Source organism: Lepidochelys kempii, chromosome 1 (genome assembly GCF_965140285.1).
Source record: "Lepidochelys kempii isolate rLepKem1 chromosome 1, rLepKem1.hap1, whole genome shotgun sequence".
Taxonomy (NCBI): domain Eukaryota; kingdom Metazoa; phylum Chordata; order Testudines; family Cheloniidae; genus Lepidochelys; species Lepidochelys kempii.
The window spans coordinates 143789361-143806046 of record NC_136380.1 but is presented as its reverse complement, the minus strand read 5'-3'; the positions used below and the strand labels follow the sequence as shown (position 1 = coordinate 143806046).

Below are 16686 nucleotides of genomic sequence, written 5' to 3'. Positions count from 1 at the left end.
AGGCATAGATTTTATGTAGGTGTAGTTTGGGCCATGCAGGGTCCCTGTAGACACTGTTACTTGCATCTATTGGCTGTCATTCTTGTCAATTTCACGGCTCTGCTGGAGCTGTGAAATTGACAAGAAAGCTGGCTCCTGACTCCCCAACCGACCTGCTGCCCAGTCTCTGCTCCAAGCCAGGCTGCCGCCCAGGCTCCTCACTCCCCGCAGAGAGCTAGTCTGCGCCCCTGGGCTCTCTGCTCCCTGCCAGGAGCCTGGCAGCTGACCAGACTCTGGACACGGCTCTCTCTTCCGGGAACCCAGCTATCCCCCTGGTGTGTCAGCTTCCAGCTCCCCACTGGGAACCTGGCTGTGCCCATCATGGAGCTCTGCGCTTGGTGTCCAGCCTCATTCCAGGAGGGGAGCTGAGAGGCTGAGCAGGGAGAGGCTGCTGGTGGGGCACTGGGCTACCAGCAGGGAGCTACATGAGGAGCTGAGTGTTCTGGCTCTCAGCCCCCCACACTGCCCCTCTTTAGTCGGTGGGAAGTGCTCCTGGTGAGGACGTGCACCACTGACAGAAGGAGAGCAGTGTTGTTATGAACCACTGCAGCAATTACTGTGGTGGCTGTAAGTCAACGTAACATAGGTCCACTTAAGTTTATAGTGCAGACATAGTCTGACTGGCAACAGAGCCCCTGTCCTGCTACATGTATGTAAATTCCTTCCTCCTGTTCATCAACTTGGCTCAAGTCACATTGTAAATCCAACTTGTGCTTCAAAAGTCTTTTTAAAATATTGTTTCCCCAAAGCAGCAAGGAAAGCCTGTCACTAGCTGAGATCAAACCCCAGTTGGGGATATTAGTTTGGGGATGATCAGATCCATAGTCTGAACCACAGGTGTATGCAAAAAAAAAAAAAGTTATAAAAAACCCCACAAAATTTGATATTACTTCTTTTTAAGGTAGCTGTATTTCAGGAACTCCTTTTGGAGCAGAGGCTGAACAATTTGCAAGACAATCTGAATAAGCATATGGATTTTAGAATGCTTAAAAACAGATTGAGCCTTGTATTAACATCAAGTAAAGTAATGTAAGAAGATGGATTTGAACTTTTTTATTTTTCTTTTGATTTAGGAAAATACATTACAATATATGCACCTTAGCACTCTGTCATCACTGAAAATGACATCATTTGTCAATATTATTCAATCAGCTCCATCCCTTTACAACAACTGAGAGTCTCAATAAGATACCGCCCCATATCCCACAATACCTCAAACTCCACCCTGTGCCACCTGTATTCTAGCAACACCTTGCATGCAGCATGCCCTAAATGTTAGTAAAATTGGACTATTTTGAGCCTTAAATGAGTAAAGTCATGGACATCAGTCTGCCAGCTTTACCCTCTTGTTAGTGAAGGTATTCTAACTCGAGGGCTGCTACAGTCTATAGCTGCAGCAGTGTTGCACAGGGGGAGAGGCAGTCTCTCAAGTAGGCACATCCAAGTATTATATAGAATTTAATAGGTTAGAATAAACACCATCAGTTCTATTTGGAAGCCAGTTGGTAACCAGTACAGATCCCAAAGCACAGATGCCATGCTCTTGATTAGATGCTCTATATATTAAGTAGGCCGGTAGTTGCAGCTGTTTCAACTTGAGTATTCGTAACGCTTCGCTCCAAATACTTCATATTACAATAGTTGAAGTGTTAAAGGCATGGATTATGGTATCTACTCTGCTAAACAGAGTTGTGAGTCCAGCCAGACCTCCAAGTTATAAATGTAGGAAGGAAACAAATGGTGAACCTATAGGTGCAAGAATCAAGTCTGATATAACCCCCATGAGCAGATGAGGTTTTCTCAGTATAGATGCTGGATTGCAACGGGAATTGGCCGTCGGTAACAGGCTTCTAGGGAGGATAGCAGGAAAGTCATGGGTTCCTGTGACTTTTGCTTCTGTCTGAACTGTAATGCTATGAACAAATTTTTAGAAAAGGCAGCCCACTCTTGGATGTGTAGTATTATTCTGATAGCTGGCTGTGGTGCTTCTCTCGCTTTCTGTATAGAAGGAAAATATGCACAAAAGTGATTCTAATAATTTATATCTATTTCTTCTGTGTAATTGATTTTTAAAAATTGTTTTTAATTGATTGAGTGATGGTTAATGTCTGTCTTCCTTAGGCATTAGCATCTGGGGTATAAAATGTCCTGAGACCTACTTTTAATTGCTAACTCAAATATTGAAGGTTTAAAGCAAATATATTCTGTGCAGTCATTTTCTGTTCAGTGTTCTCTTGACATTCAAATGGTGCTTTTCATCCCAAAGGATCGCAAAGCACTTTAATTCTTTTACTTTTGTACACACTGTAGGGAACACAGCGTCAGCCCCTTTAAGGTCAAAACATGGCAGATGTTTAACAATGCATAACAACACTACCCACAGTTTAGGGTAGAAAGTGAAAAGTATAGTATCTGACTGAAACTGTAGGGGGAATTTAGGTAGCCAGAATGGAATGATCTGTACTGGCACTGGGAGTAACGCTCCTACTCTTGCAAAAAGTGGCTAAGTGCCGAGGTTCCTAAATCCCATTTTCAAAAGCAGCTTGGAAATTTGAGCCTAAATTTCATATAAGTCAAAGAGTCAAAAGATGACACTTCCATCAGCACAATGCCCCTAAATAGCAGACTGGGGCCATTGATGCAAGGCAGAATTCTACATATTGGGTCAACACCACCATTTTCTGCAGTGTCTGGTTGGTTGCAGGAACTCTGCCATCCAAGTTCTAACCTGTCCTGACCTTTGCTAGCTTTTTGAGGCTCACAGCATATGGTAATATTTGTTACTTTGATTTAATCCTGAAGATAACGTAAATCTAAGTAGATAATACTGTCATATACAGTATTAAAAAAAAAAAAAAACTCCATGAATATGTCTGATGTAAAGAGGGGAGTGAATGAGCACATGTTAAGGACTCCATTGATTAATCAGCCTGTGCTTTCACAGAACACTTTTTTTTGTCTCCTCTGGTACTCGAAAAGTGTATCTTGTGCACAGTTGTTGCTCATATACAGATCCACTTTGGGAGAGCTAATGTAGTGTTATGGCATTTCCGTCTAGTAAGAGATCAGCTATCTGCTAAAACCCTTTGGTTGGTATGACGTCAACAGATTTTTCCAAGAGTTTCGTTTTCTCTTTTGTGGAAAAAGAAATTGGCCTAAATTCTGTTTGTTTTGGCATTTAAAAAAACAAAACAAATGAGGCGGGGAACCCAGTGTCAGAGCCCTCAATAAGTAATTTATTTTTAGTTCATTTACTGAGGAGTGAGCAGTGGTTGAGATCTGTCCTGACATCAGTCACATTTGGAAACTGAAATTATTCATCCACCCCTGAGGAAACATTTCACATTTTAGAGTGTAGTAATTTACAAGGTTTATTTTTATGTTCTTTATGAATGTGTTTTCAGGTGAGTGGGGTCATCAGATTTCATTTAAATATGTAAAGAATGTGACTGCTGTCAGAACAGGAGGCTTTTTTTTTTTTTAGGGAAGGAGAGGTCTTTAAAATATAAAATAAAAAAATCCCCAAATGCACGTCTTTAAATAAAGAAAATAAAAACCTGAGACCATTGGACTAAGCTTCAATACTTAAATTTTATAAGTGTATTTGTATGAAACTCCAAACATTTTGAGAGACATGGTAGGAAGAAATTCTGCAAAGCAGTTTAGGGGACGGGGGAGAAGAAAAAAGAAAAGCCCTAGTTGTTTGAAATAAGTTAGTGTCTGATCCAAATCAAGAGGACCATGCGTGAGGGAAACCTTGCAGGATTGGGATCCACTCCTGCAATCACATCCGTACTGATCATATTGACATATCTATCGTGGCTTAAATGAGGTTCTGCATAAGGATCCAGCCACGTGGATGAATGAGGACTTATCGGATTGTAATCTTTTTAAGGCAGGGATTTTTGTGTCTCTGTAAAAGTTAATGCATCCCAAAAGGACTATTGAAGTGATTATACAAACATAATTGTTTATTAAATGTTGACGGCATGCTTGGTGATGTAAAAAGTAAAAGAAAATGTGGTTCCTCATTCCTAGAATTTATTTGTGAACTCCCGTTACAGTTTAACTGTATTGTGAAATTTTAATTTGTGTCAAACCTTCGCTCCAAATAATTTGTTGCTCACAATTGTATTTAGGTGAGGTTAGTGAAATATTCTTTATTGCTATAGAGAGAAAATTAAATTAAATTTCAACCCCATGCTACAGTAGCACACTTATATTTGGAAGTGTTTTGGAATTGCATAAGATGGGGTTGTTAAAACCAGATGTAAACAGGCTAAATCCACTTGGAAGCAGATATAGCAGAGCTTCATACCACAGAGAAGTTCAAAAGGGTTTAACTAGGAGTAATGGAATAAATAAAGCAAAAGCTTAATGTCAGAACACTTGTTCAGGTAGTAAGGTCTGACTGTGGAATAGTCTCTCAGTGGAAGTTGTGGAAGTTATGGAAATATTCTTAGTGAAACCCATTTAAAACTAGATTTGAATATACGCTGTAGGGAACATTCTTGCATTGGCAGGGAGGCTGAAAAGATGCTCTAATAAGCCTTTCTTCAGTCTTTAATTTCTGTTCACCGCAGAGGTAGCGTGAGAACACACTTCCAAAGGGTATAGTGTAAAAGGGGTCTATTGTATAAGTCAACACGGAATTCTAAGAATGCAAAATGGTATCTACATCTGTGGGAAATTTTCTACTTCTGTAATTAGTGCAGACAAAAATGAATCAGTTAAAGCATCTTTTACTGAACTACTGTTCTTCCATTACTTAGTGTTAAACCAAACACAGGATGACTTAAATCTAGAAATATTTTGGGAACAATTTTGCGTGTGAGGCAGGAGAGAGAAAGTGAACGTTAGATTCATTGACCATTTCATTTTGCAAGAAGTGATTGTTCTTTGGGTTTGCGTCAATGTGGATCCCAGTGTAGGTGCACATGAGACTGGGGCTTTTTTTGAATAGCAGTGTTCCTGCCGTGTGCTCCCATGTGAGGGTATAAAGAGTGGGGTGACTGTGACACTCCCTAAGTTCCCTCTTATCACCCATACTGGTGAGATGGACTCTAGTTGGTGTGCAACCGCTAGACTTTAGGTTTGGCCAAACTTCTTAAAAATTTTCTGAAACTCTTCAGAACTACTTTTTCCTGTATTTTGATCATTCTAATCTGTTCTAGTGCTTGTTGAACCAAAAGCCGCTAAGCAGACCCCTCTGTACAGCCCTCATCCCATACAGACCGTCCCCCGTACAGGGACTTAGAATCGGTGGACTCAAAACCTGCAGGCATCTAGCAAGTCTAGACTGTCCTGTGATGAACTAATTCTTCTGAAAGATGGTCACAGCATATACCTATTCTGCTTGGGAGAGTCCCACATCACAGGCAAGGGCTCAGTCTTCCTCTGCTTCTCTGCAAGAACCTGCAATTTGAAAGACGTGAGGCTGAAGCTCCCATCTTCGGGAGCAATCTGTGGTTCTTCTGTGTCAGGATCCTGACCAGGGCTGTTGAGAATAGGGGTCAGAGCAGGGTCAAATTTGAGGCTGAGAGGAGCATAGGAGTTCATAGTCAAGTTCCAAGCCAGGGTCGATACCAAGGATCAGAGTCCAAGTCAACTTTCAGGGTCTGAGTCAGGAGGTGAGGTCCAAATCGAGGTGAGGTTCAAGCCAGGAGTTCGAGAACATGGAGCAAGAGTGGTCAGGAAAGCTACAGGAGATCTGTGCTGTTGGCTGGACACTTTCTGGAACATCCCTTGAGTTTATAGAAAGTCAGGAGCCAGGGGGCTGCTGTCCGTCAGACCCCTTGAAGTGGGGCTTCCTTTTGTCTGTGTCCTCAGCGGGTCATGGGTAGTGGAGCGCAAGCTGATTGTGGCTCACACTGAGTGGCTGCATGGAGATGTCTTCTGCCTAGCAGCTCTTCAGGCCTGGGTTCAAGACCTAGAATATAAGGACAATTGGATCTGATTCCACTTTAAATCTCAAAGACCTCTTTTATGCTCAAGCTTGCATCTTCTAGTGTTCCATCTGTTAGGCAGGTGATTCCAAAAACCTCTGCAGAGAAACCAGATGCAGCATCAGCATTGGCATCAGTACCGCTCCTGGCACCAAAGCTGTCAACATCTCAGAAATGGAAGCAGGGTGCTGAAAGAGCCTTTCTCAGACACGGAGACATGAGCTTGATGTCTTCTCACAGAGAGACAGGAGGCTGTTGGGTGGCAATTCAACCAAGTCCTGCAGGACTTGAAGATGGATGGAAAGGAGCAGACTTCACTGGGCCTGGCATCAGAAACACTCCCCATGGATGTTGACTGTGGCACTGACAGGATGGACTCGGGATGCACCAGAGCCACTCTCAGCACCACCTGCACTCATAGTGCCTTACCAATCAATGCCAACTGTACTCCTCACAATACCCAGGACATGCCTTTTTGCTGGTGTCCAGCAGGGACCCATCTCTGCTGGTGTCTGAATGGTGCCACCAAGAGACCCTGAGGGTCTCTACAGATCTCAACCACTAGAATGCCAGGATTGGCGCTGGTCTGGCCTTCAACCTGCCACCCTATCTGTACACATGGAATGCTACTGTGGCATTGTTGGGGCTGTAGGGGGCCCACCAATCCCCCAGCTGTTGCGGAAGAGGAGGAGCCCCGCCCCCCCCATCCCAAGGCTTTGTTAGCGAGATCTCAGTCACTGGAATACAGAGAGGAGCAAGATCTAAAGCTTTCACTTTCTGAGGACCTCTACTCGTCATCCATGGACAAGGTGGTAGCCTCTTCAGTGTACAATTTCAAGGCCTTTCAGGAGTTTGGTGCAGATTGCAGTCACCTTGCTTTCTCTACAGCTCTCTGGCAAAGCTCCCTCATGAAGGGAGAGAGGAGCTGAAAGATATCATAAAAGGACATTTTTTTCACCCAACGCATAGTCAACCTGTGGAATTCCTTGCCAGAGAATGTTGTGAAAGCCAAGACTATAACAGGGTTCAAAAAAGAACTAGATAAATTTATGGAGGATATGTCCATCAATGGCCATTAGCCAGAATGGACAGGGATGGTGTCCCTAGTCTCTGTTTGCCAGAAGCTGGGAATGAGTGATGGGATGGATCACTTGATGATTACCTGTTCTGTTCATTCCCCTCTGGGGCACTGGGCAACGGCCACTGTTGAAAGACAGGATACTGGGCTAGATGGACCTTTTGGTCTGACCCAGTATGGCCGTTCTTATGTAAGGAAGGTCAACTGGTGGCCAAGATGGCCTTTCAGGCAGCAATAGATGCCTTGGACACTGCAGCCAGGTCTGTGGCCACCACAGTGATTATGCAGAGTGTGTCATGGCTCCTAGTTTCGAGCATCCCTTGCAAGGCACAAGCCATAATTAAGGACTTGGCCTTCCAGGGTTTGGAAATGTTCACTGAAAGGAGTGACAGCACCCTATGTTTGCTGAGAGATTCTAAAATGACTTTACACTCCTTCAGGATCTATGCTTCCCCACATTACTGAAAGTTGTACCGCCCTCAACCATTTCACCAGCAGAGACAACGTACTCCATCTTACCACCGACAAATAGAGTTCCATACCAAGAAACATCTGATGTAGAACAAGGGGCAACCACCTTCCTCAATCTTTGCCCCACACTCTGCCAAGATTTGTCAGCAGAGTAGATGAGACATTTGAGAGCTGCATCAGAACTAGTCCATGGAGCATGACATTCGGAAGTCATCTTGCTCCATTCCACCGTGCCTGGACCTCAGACAGATACGTGCTGGACATCAATGCCCATGACTACTCCATCCAGTTCCGCTGACTGCCCCCTTCCATGTTCTCTTTGGGGACCCTTCTCACGAAAGCCTATTTTGAACAGAAGTGGCCTTGTTGCTTTGTTTAGGAGCCATAGAGGAATTTCCTCAGGGGAAGAGGCTTCTATTCCCGGTATTTCTTTATTCTAAAGAAGAATGGGTTTTTATCTTATCCTAGACTGAGAAGGCTCAACAAATATATATGCTATCTCCAGTTCAAGTAGTCATGCTTGCCGCCATCTTTCCATTGCTCCAAGCTCAAGGCTGGTTTGTGGCTGTGAACTTGCAGGATAAACACTGCCATCCATCTGGCCCACAGGAAGTACCCAAGGTTCACAGTAGAGTCCAACCTTTATTAGTACAGGATTCTGCCCTTTGGACTTTCTACAGCACCGAGAGATTTTACCAAGTGCCTGGCCATAATGGTGACACATCTAAGGAAACGGGGAATCCATGTCACTTGGCTGATTGGGGCATGTTCCAGGAGGAAATTGTAACAGCCCTAGACCATACCCTTCCCTGTTCTACTTGGGGACTCCTGGTGGACTACGAGAAGTGTCTCTCGCACTTGCGCAGATGATATAGGTCATAGGCTCTCTACTTGACTCCAGTTTGGGAAAAGTTTTCCTGCTAGAGTACAGGTTCTGGTTCCTTCAGTCAGTAGTGCAGGACACATGGACGTGATCAATGATATTGTGTACTGGGGCTCCTTGGCTATGTTCCACATGCAAGTATGTGCTGCTGCTTATCAGACTTCACCTGCAGCCTCTACAATGATGGCTGAGGGTTGTCTACTCCCTATCCAGCCATCATGCGGACAAACAAGTCATGATCTCGCCCCAAGTCCTGTGGGAGCTCATGTTCAGTGGCTCTAGTCACCATGCAAGAAAGGGAGTGCCCTTCTCAGTCCTCTCTCCGACGATGACCTTGGACACAGATGCATCAGAGACAAGCTGGGGTGCACACCTGAACCACTTCAAAATGTGGTCTCAGGATGATATTGAACTCCATGTGAACATTTTGGAACTGAGGGCTGTAGCTTTTCTTCCTGTCTTCCAGAACTCGGCAGTGCAGATCCTGAGGGGCTACATGTTGTTGATGTGCTATATAAGCAAACAAGTAGGGGCTTGATCATCTTCCTCCCCCCCCCCCCCCCAAGACAATTGGGTTTTGGGAATAGTGCTATCAGTATAGAGTGACCCGTTAGCGCTGCACCTACCAGGGGGCAGCAACAACACAACAGACTTTTCTGAATAAGAATGTGGTAGCCAGCCATGAGTGTCCACTGCAAAAATCCATCCTGGACCTGATATTTCACCAGTGGGGGACTCCCATTTTAAATGTATTCCCACACTTATTATCGATCAGCGTGGACTTATGCTCCAAAAGGAGGTGTGAGCTTCAGCTCCCTTCTAGATGCCTTTCTACTCTGGTGTTCTTGAGGACTCCTAAATGCCTTGTCACCGATCCCCCTAATCCTCAAGATAATATCCAAGATCATATATAATCCTACAGTCGTCATGATAGTTCCCTACGGGCTGAGGCAGCTCATTCTGTCAGATATCCAGTCAGCTTCTCATATGTCTTCCCACCTGTCTGGGCATGCTATCACAGAACCAGGGTCAAATATTGCAACCAGACCCATAATCGCTGGACACGTTGGCTGGATTAGCAGGATCGGGAAATTATTTTACAAAGGTAGGAACCTTCCACCAGGAAAACTGTTCCTCGAAATGGAAAAGATTTCCCATAGACAGCCCAGAACTATGTGAATTCAGTAGAGGCTCTGACAATAAAGATTCTGGACTATGTACTTCTCCTGATACAGGCAGGTCTACTGTCTAGCTCCCTTAAAATCCATCTTGCAGTAGTATCGGCGTCTTATGCCCCAGTACGGGCTCATTCAGTCTTGTGTGCCTCAAGGGTCTTCTTCATATCTACCCTCCATTTAGAGACCCGACTCCCATATGAGAGCTTAATGTTGTTCTCCTACAGTGTATGGAGCCTCCATTCAAACGATTAGCAGAGTGTTCATTAAACCAACTCACCATCAAAACCCTCTTTCTTGTAATCATCATATCACCGTGGAGAGTCAGTGAACTGTAACTTTTTATGGCTGGATCACCAGATACATCCTTCCACAAGGACAAAGTGGTAATGAAACCACACTTTAAGTTCATCCCTAAAGTGGTCTTGGAATTGCACCTGAGCTGGTCTATTACCTTACCAGTCTTCTTCTTGAAGCCACATTCTTCGCCCAGAGAAAAGAAGCTTTATACTCTTGATATTTTCAGGGTCTTACTTTATGACATCAACAGGACCAAGCATGGGCAGTGGGTATAATAGGCCAGGGGAGGCTGAGCCTCCCCTGGCACTGCTGCAGCTACCAGACCCCCAGTTGCGGGGTTTGGGGGGAAGTTTTTGCTTTATTATGCTCATGCAGGTTCTGGGATGGCTGAGGAGGTGGTATGTGCTATTCAGCTTCCTGGTTTCATCAGTAATCTCTCTGGACTCCAGGAAGCGGAGTAGCAAATACCGCCGCCTCAGCCGCCCCGGAACCTGCATGGGCCATATCTAAAGCTTCTTAGCGAGAGTGAGACACTTTTTCCCAGGGCAGCTTGGGGTCTGGAGAGGGGAGGCGCGGCTGTGGCTCTGGCTGGCCCGGGGCGCCTCCAGCCATCGGGGGGGCGCTTGTGGCTCTGGCTGTGGGGTGAGGGGGTCGAGGGAGGAAGGGGTGGAGCCGGGGGCTAGCCTCCCCAAAGGGGGGCTCCACCCATCACCCCTGGGACCAAGCCTTTCAGATTTTCTCTGTGCTTCTTGGTGGCCATATACAGCACATTGAAAGGCCAAGCTATCTCATCCCAGAGAATCTCAAAGGGGATCGCACAGTGTATTTCCACCTGCTGTTAGTTGGCTGGTGAGCTGCTCCCATTGAACCTCAAGGCACACTTCACTAGGACATAAGCAACATCCGTGGTCTGCTTCAGAAAAGTGCTGATCTCCAAGATCTGTCCGGCAGCCATGTGGAGCAGCCCATTGGCTTTTATTATACTCTTGACATGGCAACCAGAGCATATGCTAAGTTCGAAAGAGCTGTTGTTCTTCAGTCAGCCATTTGATTGATACTCCTTACTCACATGTCCGGAGAGAATACTGCTTGCCAGCCACCTACAGGGAGAACAAGACTGACACATACCCAGAGAGGGAGATGAGCATTAACAAAGGTTATGCAGATATGATTGAATTACACGTAGTCACTTTTAAGAATAGAGCTGCACTTTAATGTTTCCATTAATGTATTCGTAATTACTGTAGCTAACTCCTGACAATTCCAAAAGTAGGCTGAGTGACTGATTCATAGACATTATTTCAAACTTTAACTACAACAATAAAAATGAATTTATGTGCCCTGCAGTACCTCTGGTTCTTTGAGGTGTAGTAGTCAGTGTGGATCCCATGGCCTGCCCTCTGTCCCTGCTTTTTGGAGACCTCAGCAACACAGGCTTTGACTTGTGAGGGAACTGAAGGAAAGTTGTGGACACCTGGCCCTTTATGCCTTTGGTTGAAGGGATGCAGACGCATGCACTGACTGACACTAGCATTCAAAAAACCCAGCCTTGTTCACGTGGGGCGCGTGCACACCTATAGTGGGATCCACACTGATTACATCATCTTGAAGAGCCACAGTTACTGTGTAGGGTAAGTAACTGTTCTTTTTAGCTCTTGAAGAGGGTTTCTGTTCTGGCAGAATTGCTTACCGTGGGTTGGGCTTCATTTTAAATAGTGTGTTTTCTTTTTAAGCCTGAAGCCGACAATGACATGCCAGTGGAGGTACACGTCAATTCAGGTGAAGAAAGAACCATGAAGTAGAATGCGCCATCACTTCCCATCAAACAGGTAAGGGATAAGGATTGGTCACAATTGTTTCTCAAAACAGTCTAGGCAAATGAAGGCAGTATTGTCCAGTGCTCAGACCAGGAGACGTGGAAGTGATGTGAGTTCTAATTCAGGTTTTGCTACTGACTCACTAGTGGGCAATGACCACTCTAGCCTTCAGAGCCTTCACATGACCACTCTAGCCTTCAGTTTCCACATTCCTGGAATGAGGGTGATAATCAACCTTTTTAAAACAGGTTAAGATCACAGGACAAAAAATGCTATGTAACTGAAGAGTATTACTACTGTTTATTGTTAATAATATAGATTAATCTGTGGCATGAATGAGGTTTGCATTAAACTGCTGCCCCTATATTTTATTTGATAAGATAGTGGACCTGTTTAAAATATACATATCATAGTTATATAGCCAGCTAATTTTTTTAAGTGCTGCTTTGAAGTTTGCAAATACAGTATAGAAATGTTTGGTTTGGTTTTGTCTGCAAGATTGACAATGTGGTTGACAGATGCATTGTCAGTTCTCTGGGCTTCCCTCCCAGTACACTCATCTCTACCATTTTAATCTGTGTTATACAGAAGAATGATTCTACTCTAGAAAGTGACTATAAAAGTGATATTGTGGGTTTGTGTTTGTTTCTCAAAGACTTCTGTATCAAATAAGCTCAGTTTACAAGCAAAATGTTCCTCCCCCACCTCAACTGCCAGCCCTGTAAACTCCATCTAGGTTTGAAAAACAGGTTGAGGTCATTGAATTTCATGAGTCATTGGCACTAACAAAGGTTCTGCAGTTATGACTGAATGCACACATCTCTTGAATAACAATGCCTCATTTTTACATAGTCACTTTTAAGAGCAGAGTTGCACTTTAATGTTTCCATTAATGTATTCGTAATTACTGTAGCTAACTCCTGACCATTCCAAAAGTAGACTGAGTGACTGATTCATAGACATTATTTCAAACTTTAACTACAACAATAAAAATGTATTTACCTTTTTCAAACTAGCTACCTAAAATAGAAATAAACACAAGAAAGAGGAGAAAAGGTTTGTCTTGAGTTAGAGGCATGAGGGAAAACAGAAAGGAAGAGGATGTGTAATTAAAGTATTTTTCACTGTGAATTAGGAAGGATCTAAATGCTACAAAAATGTTAATATTGTCTTCTGTATATAAAGATGAGTCTGCAAGTGTCAGGTTAATCAGAAACATTAAATTGTCCTTCCAATACCACTAGATATTTTATGTACAAATAGACCTATTTTAAGATGTTTTTATTTCACCTTTTGAGAACTTACCTAAATTATTTGTCTCTAAGCAAAGGGAGGGGGGAATCATACTCTTAACGTTCACTTTACACATTTATATTTTTCAAAGCTCTGTTCCCAAAATTTATCAGTCCCAGTACTGGACTCACATTATGCAAATAAGTTTGAACAACATCTCCAGTGCAAGCTGGTGTCTAAAGTCCTGATTTGTGAAGTGTCTCTGGTGTCCATTTTACCATATCTATTTACTTAACTCTTTTAAACATTTAATTCTTTAAATATGTTTGAATGGTTAAAAGAGGGAAGTGTAGCCCTTGAAATACCACTTACTTTTCCACAAGTTGTCTGTAGAGAAGCTACAATGAACTTTTTATACATTGAGCCACTTAAAAAACTCAGTCCTTGGCCTGAGGGAACCAGATGGTGAAAGCTCAATTCTGTGTCTGTTGTCAGCTGTGCTGAGGAATGGCTGGTGATTTGTGATCGCTGTTTAGATTAGAGTCCATAGACTTTTCTTGAGTCAGGGCATTTTGTTAGATTTCGGTAATCCCAGTGCTGGAGATCAGTACTGTAATTTTTTAACAAGATACATTTTTTCTACTTACACTGCTTAGGATATATGCTTAAATATGTCAGATTGTGCTTTTTTCTTTTTATTTCATTCTCCTTTTAAGTCACTTGCAATACTAATATTTGATTCTGGCTACTAAAATAGGGCAAAATCAGGCCTGCCGACAGGGAGGGGCAAAGGGGTAATTGCCCAGGGACCTGTATGATTTAAAAGGGCACCCCCCACCCCGGCTGCCGCTGCTGGGGTAGCAATGGTGGTGGCCAGGAGCCCCGGCCCTTTTAATCGCCTGGGCGGGCAGCAGGGCCTGCGCTGCAGAAGCAGCGGGCTGGGGAAGTCGGTGGCTGCCCCATGCCGCCCCTGCAAGGAAATGCCTCCCCTCTGCTGCAGGCACCGGCAAGGAGGACTGGGTGGGATCCTGAGGGGGTGGGACTGCTCTGTGTTCCCAAGCTTCAGCTGTTCTGCCCCCTAGGACTGTGCTGGGAGAGGGGATTCCTGCTCTGTGCTGACTCAGCAGGGCTGGTGAGTGCGGCCGGGGGTCAAGGCATGGAGGAGTGGGTCTGGGGGAGAGAGAGGGTGGGGGGCGCTGGGCAGTGAGGAAGGTTTGTGTGTTTTGGAGTGCTAGATGGGGTTTGTTGGGGGTTGCTGGGCAGGTGGGCAGCCTGTGTGTATTGGGGCACTAGGCAGTGGGGGGGTCTGTGTGGAGTGCTGTGTAGTTGTAGTGGAGGGGCTGTGGGGAAGGGCATTGGGTCATGCAGGGTTGGGGCAATCTGTGTGTGTTGGGGTGCTGGGCAGTTGCGGTAGGGCTGTGGGCAGGGGGGAGTTCTGGACAGGGATGGTGGTGTGCAGGGCGCTGGGCAGTTGTGGTGGGGCTGTGGGTGGGGGAGGCTGGGCATAGCAAGTTGGGGGGTGTTGGGTGGGGGGGCTGTGTGGCACGGCATGGGCCCACCCTGCCCCCCCCCCAAGGGGAAGGGGCACACTTGCAGCACAGTGCTGGGCGGGCCAGTGGGAGTCTGGTGGCCACCAGTCAGTAAACAGTGCTCTTGCACTCGGCTGGACAGAGCGGGGCAGCCCCATCCATGCCATGCCCCATTGCCCCTGGCCAGCCCCTCGCTCTGGGTACTGACCTCCCCGTGCCATGCTTCATTGCCCTCATGGGGCCCACAAATATGTTTGGCACCGGGCCCACAAAAAGTTAATCCAGTCCTGGCTCCTAGGCGCACACGGGGTGGTACCGGTGGTGGCAAAGGCAGTCAGGCGGGCACATCCCTTTCTAGAGGGCTCATTGACTGTTCTGCCCTGGGGCCCGGAATTGCTGTCCGCAGGCCTGGGCAAAATCCTGCCCTCACTCATCTGAACTTGCTATAGGACAGGTCTTTGGGTTATGCTGTTAGGACAGAATGACTTTGCAGTGATGCTCTGGAGACCCCCTTTAGCAATGTTTCCCAAATGGTGGGTTTTGAGAAGAGTCTTGGTGCCCCAAAGGCACCCCCAAATCCCACAATTTCACTTCCCCTAGGCACCAGGAAATGTCAGTGTGGAGGAAGCAGACAGGGGCAAAAAGTGGATAGTCAGCAGCCTGGTAGCAATCGTGGCTAGATGGGGAGAGGAAAGGTGGCGGGGGCTGTAGGAGGGGGCAGAGCTGGGAGAGGACAGCATGGGGGCTGGTAGGAGCTGAGCAGTGGGGTTGGGCTGAGACAGGGAGGGAGGAGTAGGGGGCTGGAGAAGGGGAATTGGGGAGGGGGTATAGTGGTGGATCCCCAAAATTAATGTTTACTGTTGGTTCTTCATCTATCTAATTTTGTTAACTTTAATGCAGTTACTCTGGGTTTACACGAGTGTAAATCAGATTAGAATCAGGTCCTGTATATTTAACAGGCATGAAAAGTTGCTCAGTGGTAAAACGTATTGGTTACGCAAATTCAAGTTGGGATGTATTGTTGGAGAGTGCTCTCCCCACTCCTTATGTTCCCCAGTCACAACATACCCCAGCCAGAGGAGTGAAGTTCTCTGTGGCTTATGTGATAGTTACAGTATGAGCTCCTTGCAGCAGGGTCTTGTTGTGTGGGTTTGTACAGCACCTAGCACAATGAGTTCTACTGTAATACAAATAAGTAAATCACTGCACTACAAAGATATCTATATTTATTAGAATGTGCCTTGAGCAATTGTTGATTAAATTGCAAACCAAAATAAGTATGGTTTTTAATTGCAAATCAGCAGTGGCAAAAAATAAGCCTACGGTATTAATTTTATTTCCTTCCCTCCTTTGGACACAGGTGCATAGAAGATTTAGACAAGATCAACATTTTTCTATATATACACACAGAGAGAGAGAGAGAGAGGAAGATGACTGAAGAATCTGTTTTGATTCCAAGTATAGTTAACCTGTGTTCTGCCTCAGGAAAGACTGACTTTGCACTATCTGGTACTCTGGGATGGATTCTCTGTGAATGGACGTTGCCTAGAATTTGTCAGCTGGAAACTTTTAGGCCTCAGTCCTGCAACAGCATCCGGAGAGCTTTAAAGGTCTGCCCATGCAGATCCTACTGAAGGATCTGCACCGCAAGTAGCAAGTCTCAAAACTCCTCAATCTCTTGTTACTATTTATATACATAATTAAAATTCAAATTAAATAAATGTGTCATGCTTTTTTTCCTTTCTCTTCTCACATTCTTTAAATGAACTTAATCTTATCTGATATTTGCACCATTTCTGAAGAGGAGTAAATTAGAGTGATTCTCAGGGCCAACTAACGTTTATTTTTTTAAACGGAGGGGGGGAAAAGCATAAGTAGCATGTCAGTGGTGTTAACATTGGTTAACAGATTATCAATGAAAACAATTACAATGACCCTCTGTTTTGTCTGAGTCTTCCCCTTTTTTTATACAAATCTTCTGCCTCATCTGTTCCAGTGGGAGTTATATAATGGAGCATCTGTGAGTTCCTTTCTAGTAGATGGATGGGAATGGAGTTGTTTATGTTTGTTCCTTTTTTTGCTTGAATGCACAGCTCAGTGAGGATCGGAATGGTGGGAACCAGCTATAGCATAACCGGTGACTGTGTCTTTATTCTCAGCCAGGCGAAGGAGAGACTGTGGAACAAAGGGAATGCAAAAGGATTTTCAAGATTTCT

At 44.9% G+C, this 16686-nt stretch overlaps 1 protein-coding gene across 3 annotated transcripts in view; it reads left to right on the top strand.

Moving 5' to 3' along the window:
• The window catches only part of APOO (apolipoprotein O), a 71850-nt gene extending 55659 nt beyond the window's left edge, over positions 1–16191 (top strand). For all 3 annotated transcript variants that reach the window (XM_073357623.2, XM_073357604.2, XM_073357613.2), the window contains 2 exons: positions 11625–11720; positions 15831–16191. In XM_073357623.2, coding sequence (XP_073213724.1) covers positions 11625–11693 — 69 coding nt within the window. In that variant the 3' untranslated portion in view covers positions 11694–11720; positions 15831–16191. The remainder of the gene's footprint in view (positions 1–11624; positions 11721–15830) is intronic.
• The last annotated feature ends 495 nt before the right edge of the window (positions 16192–16686 follow it).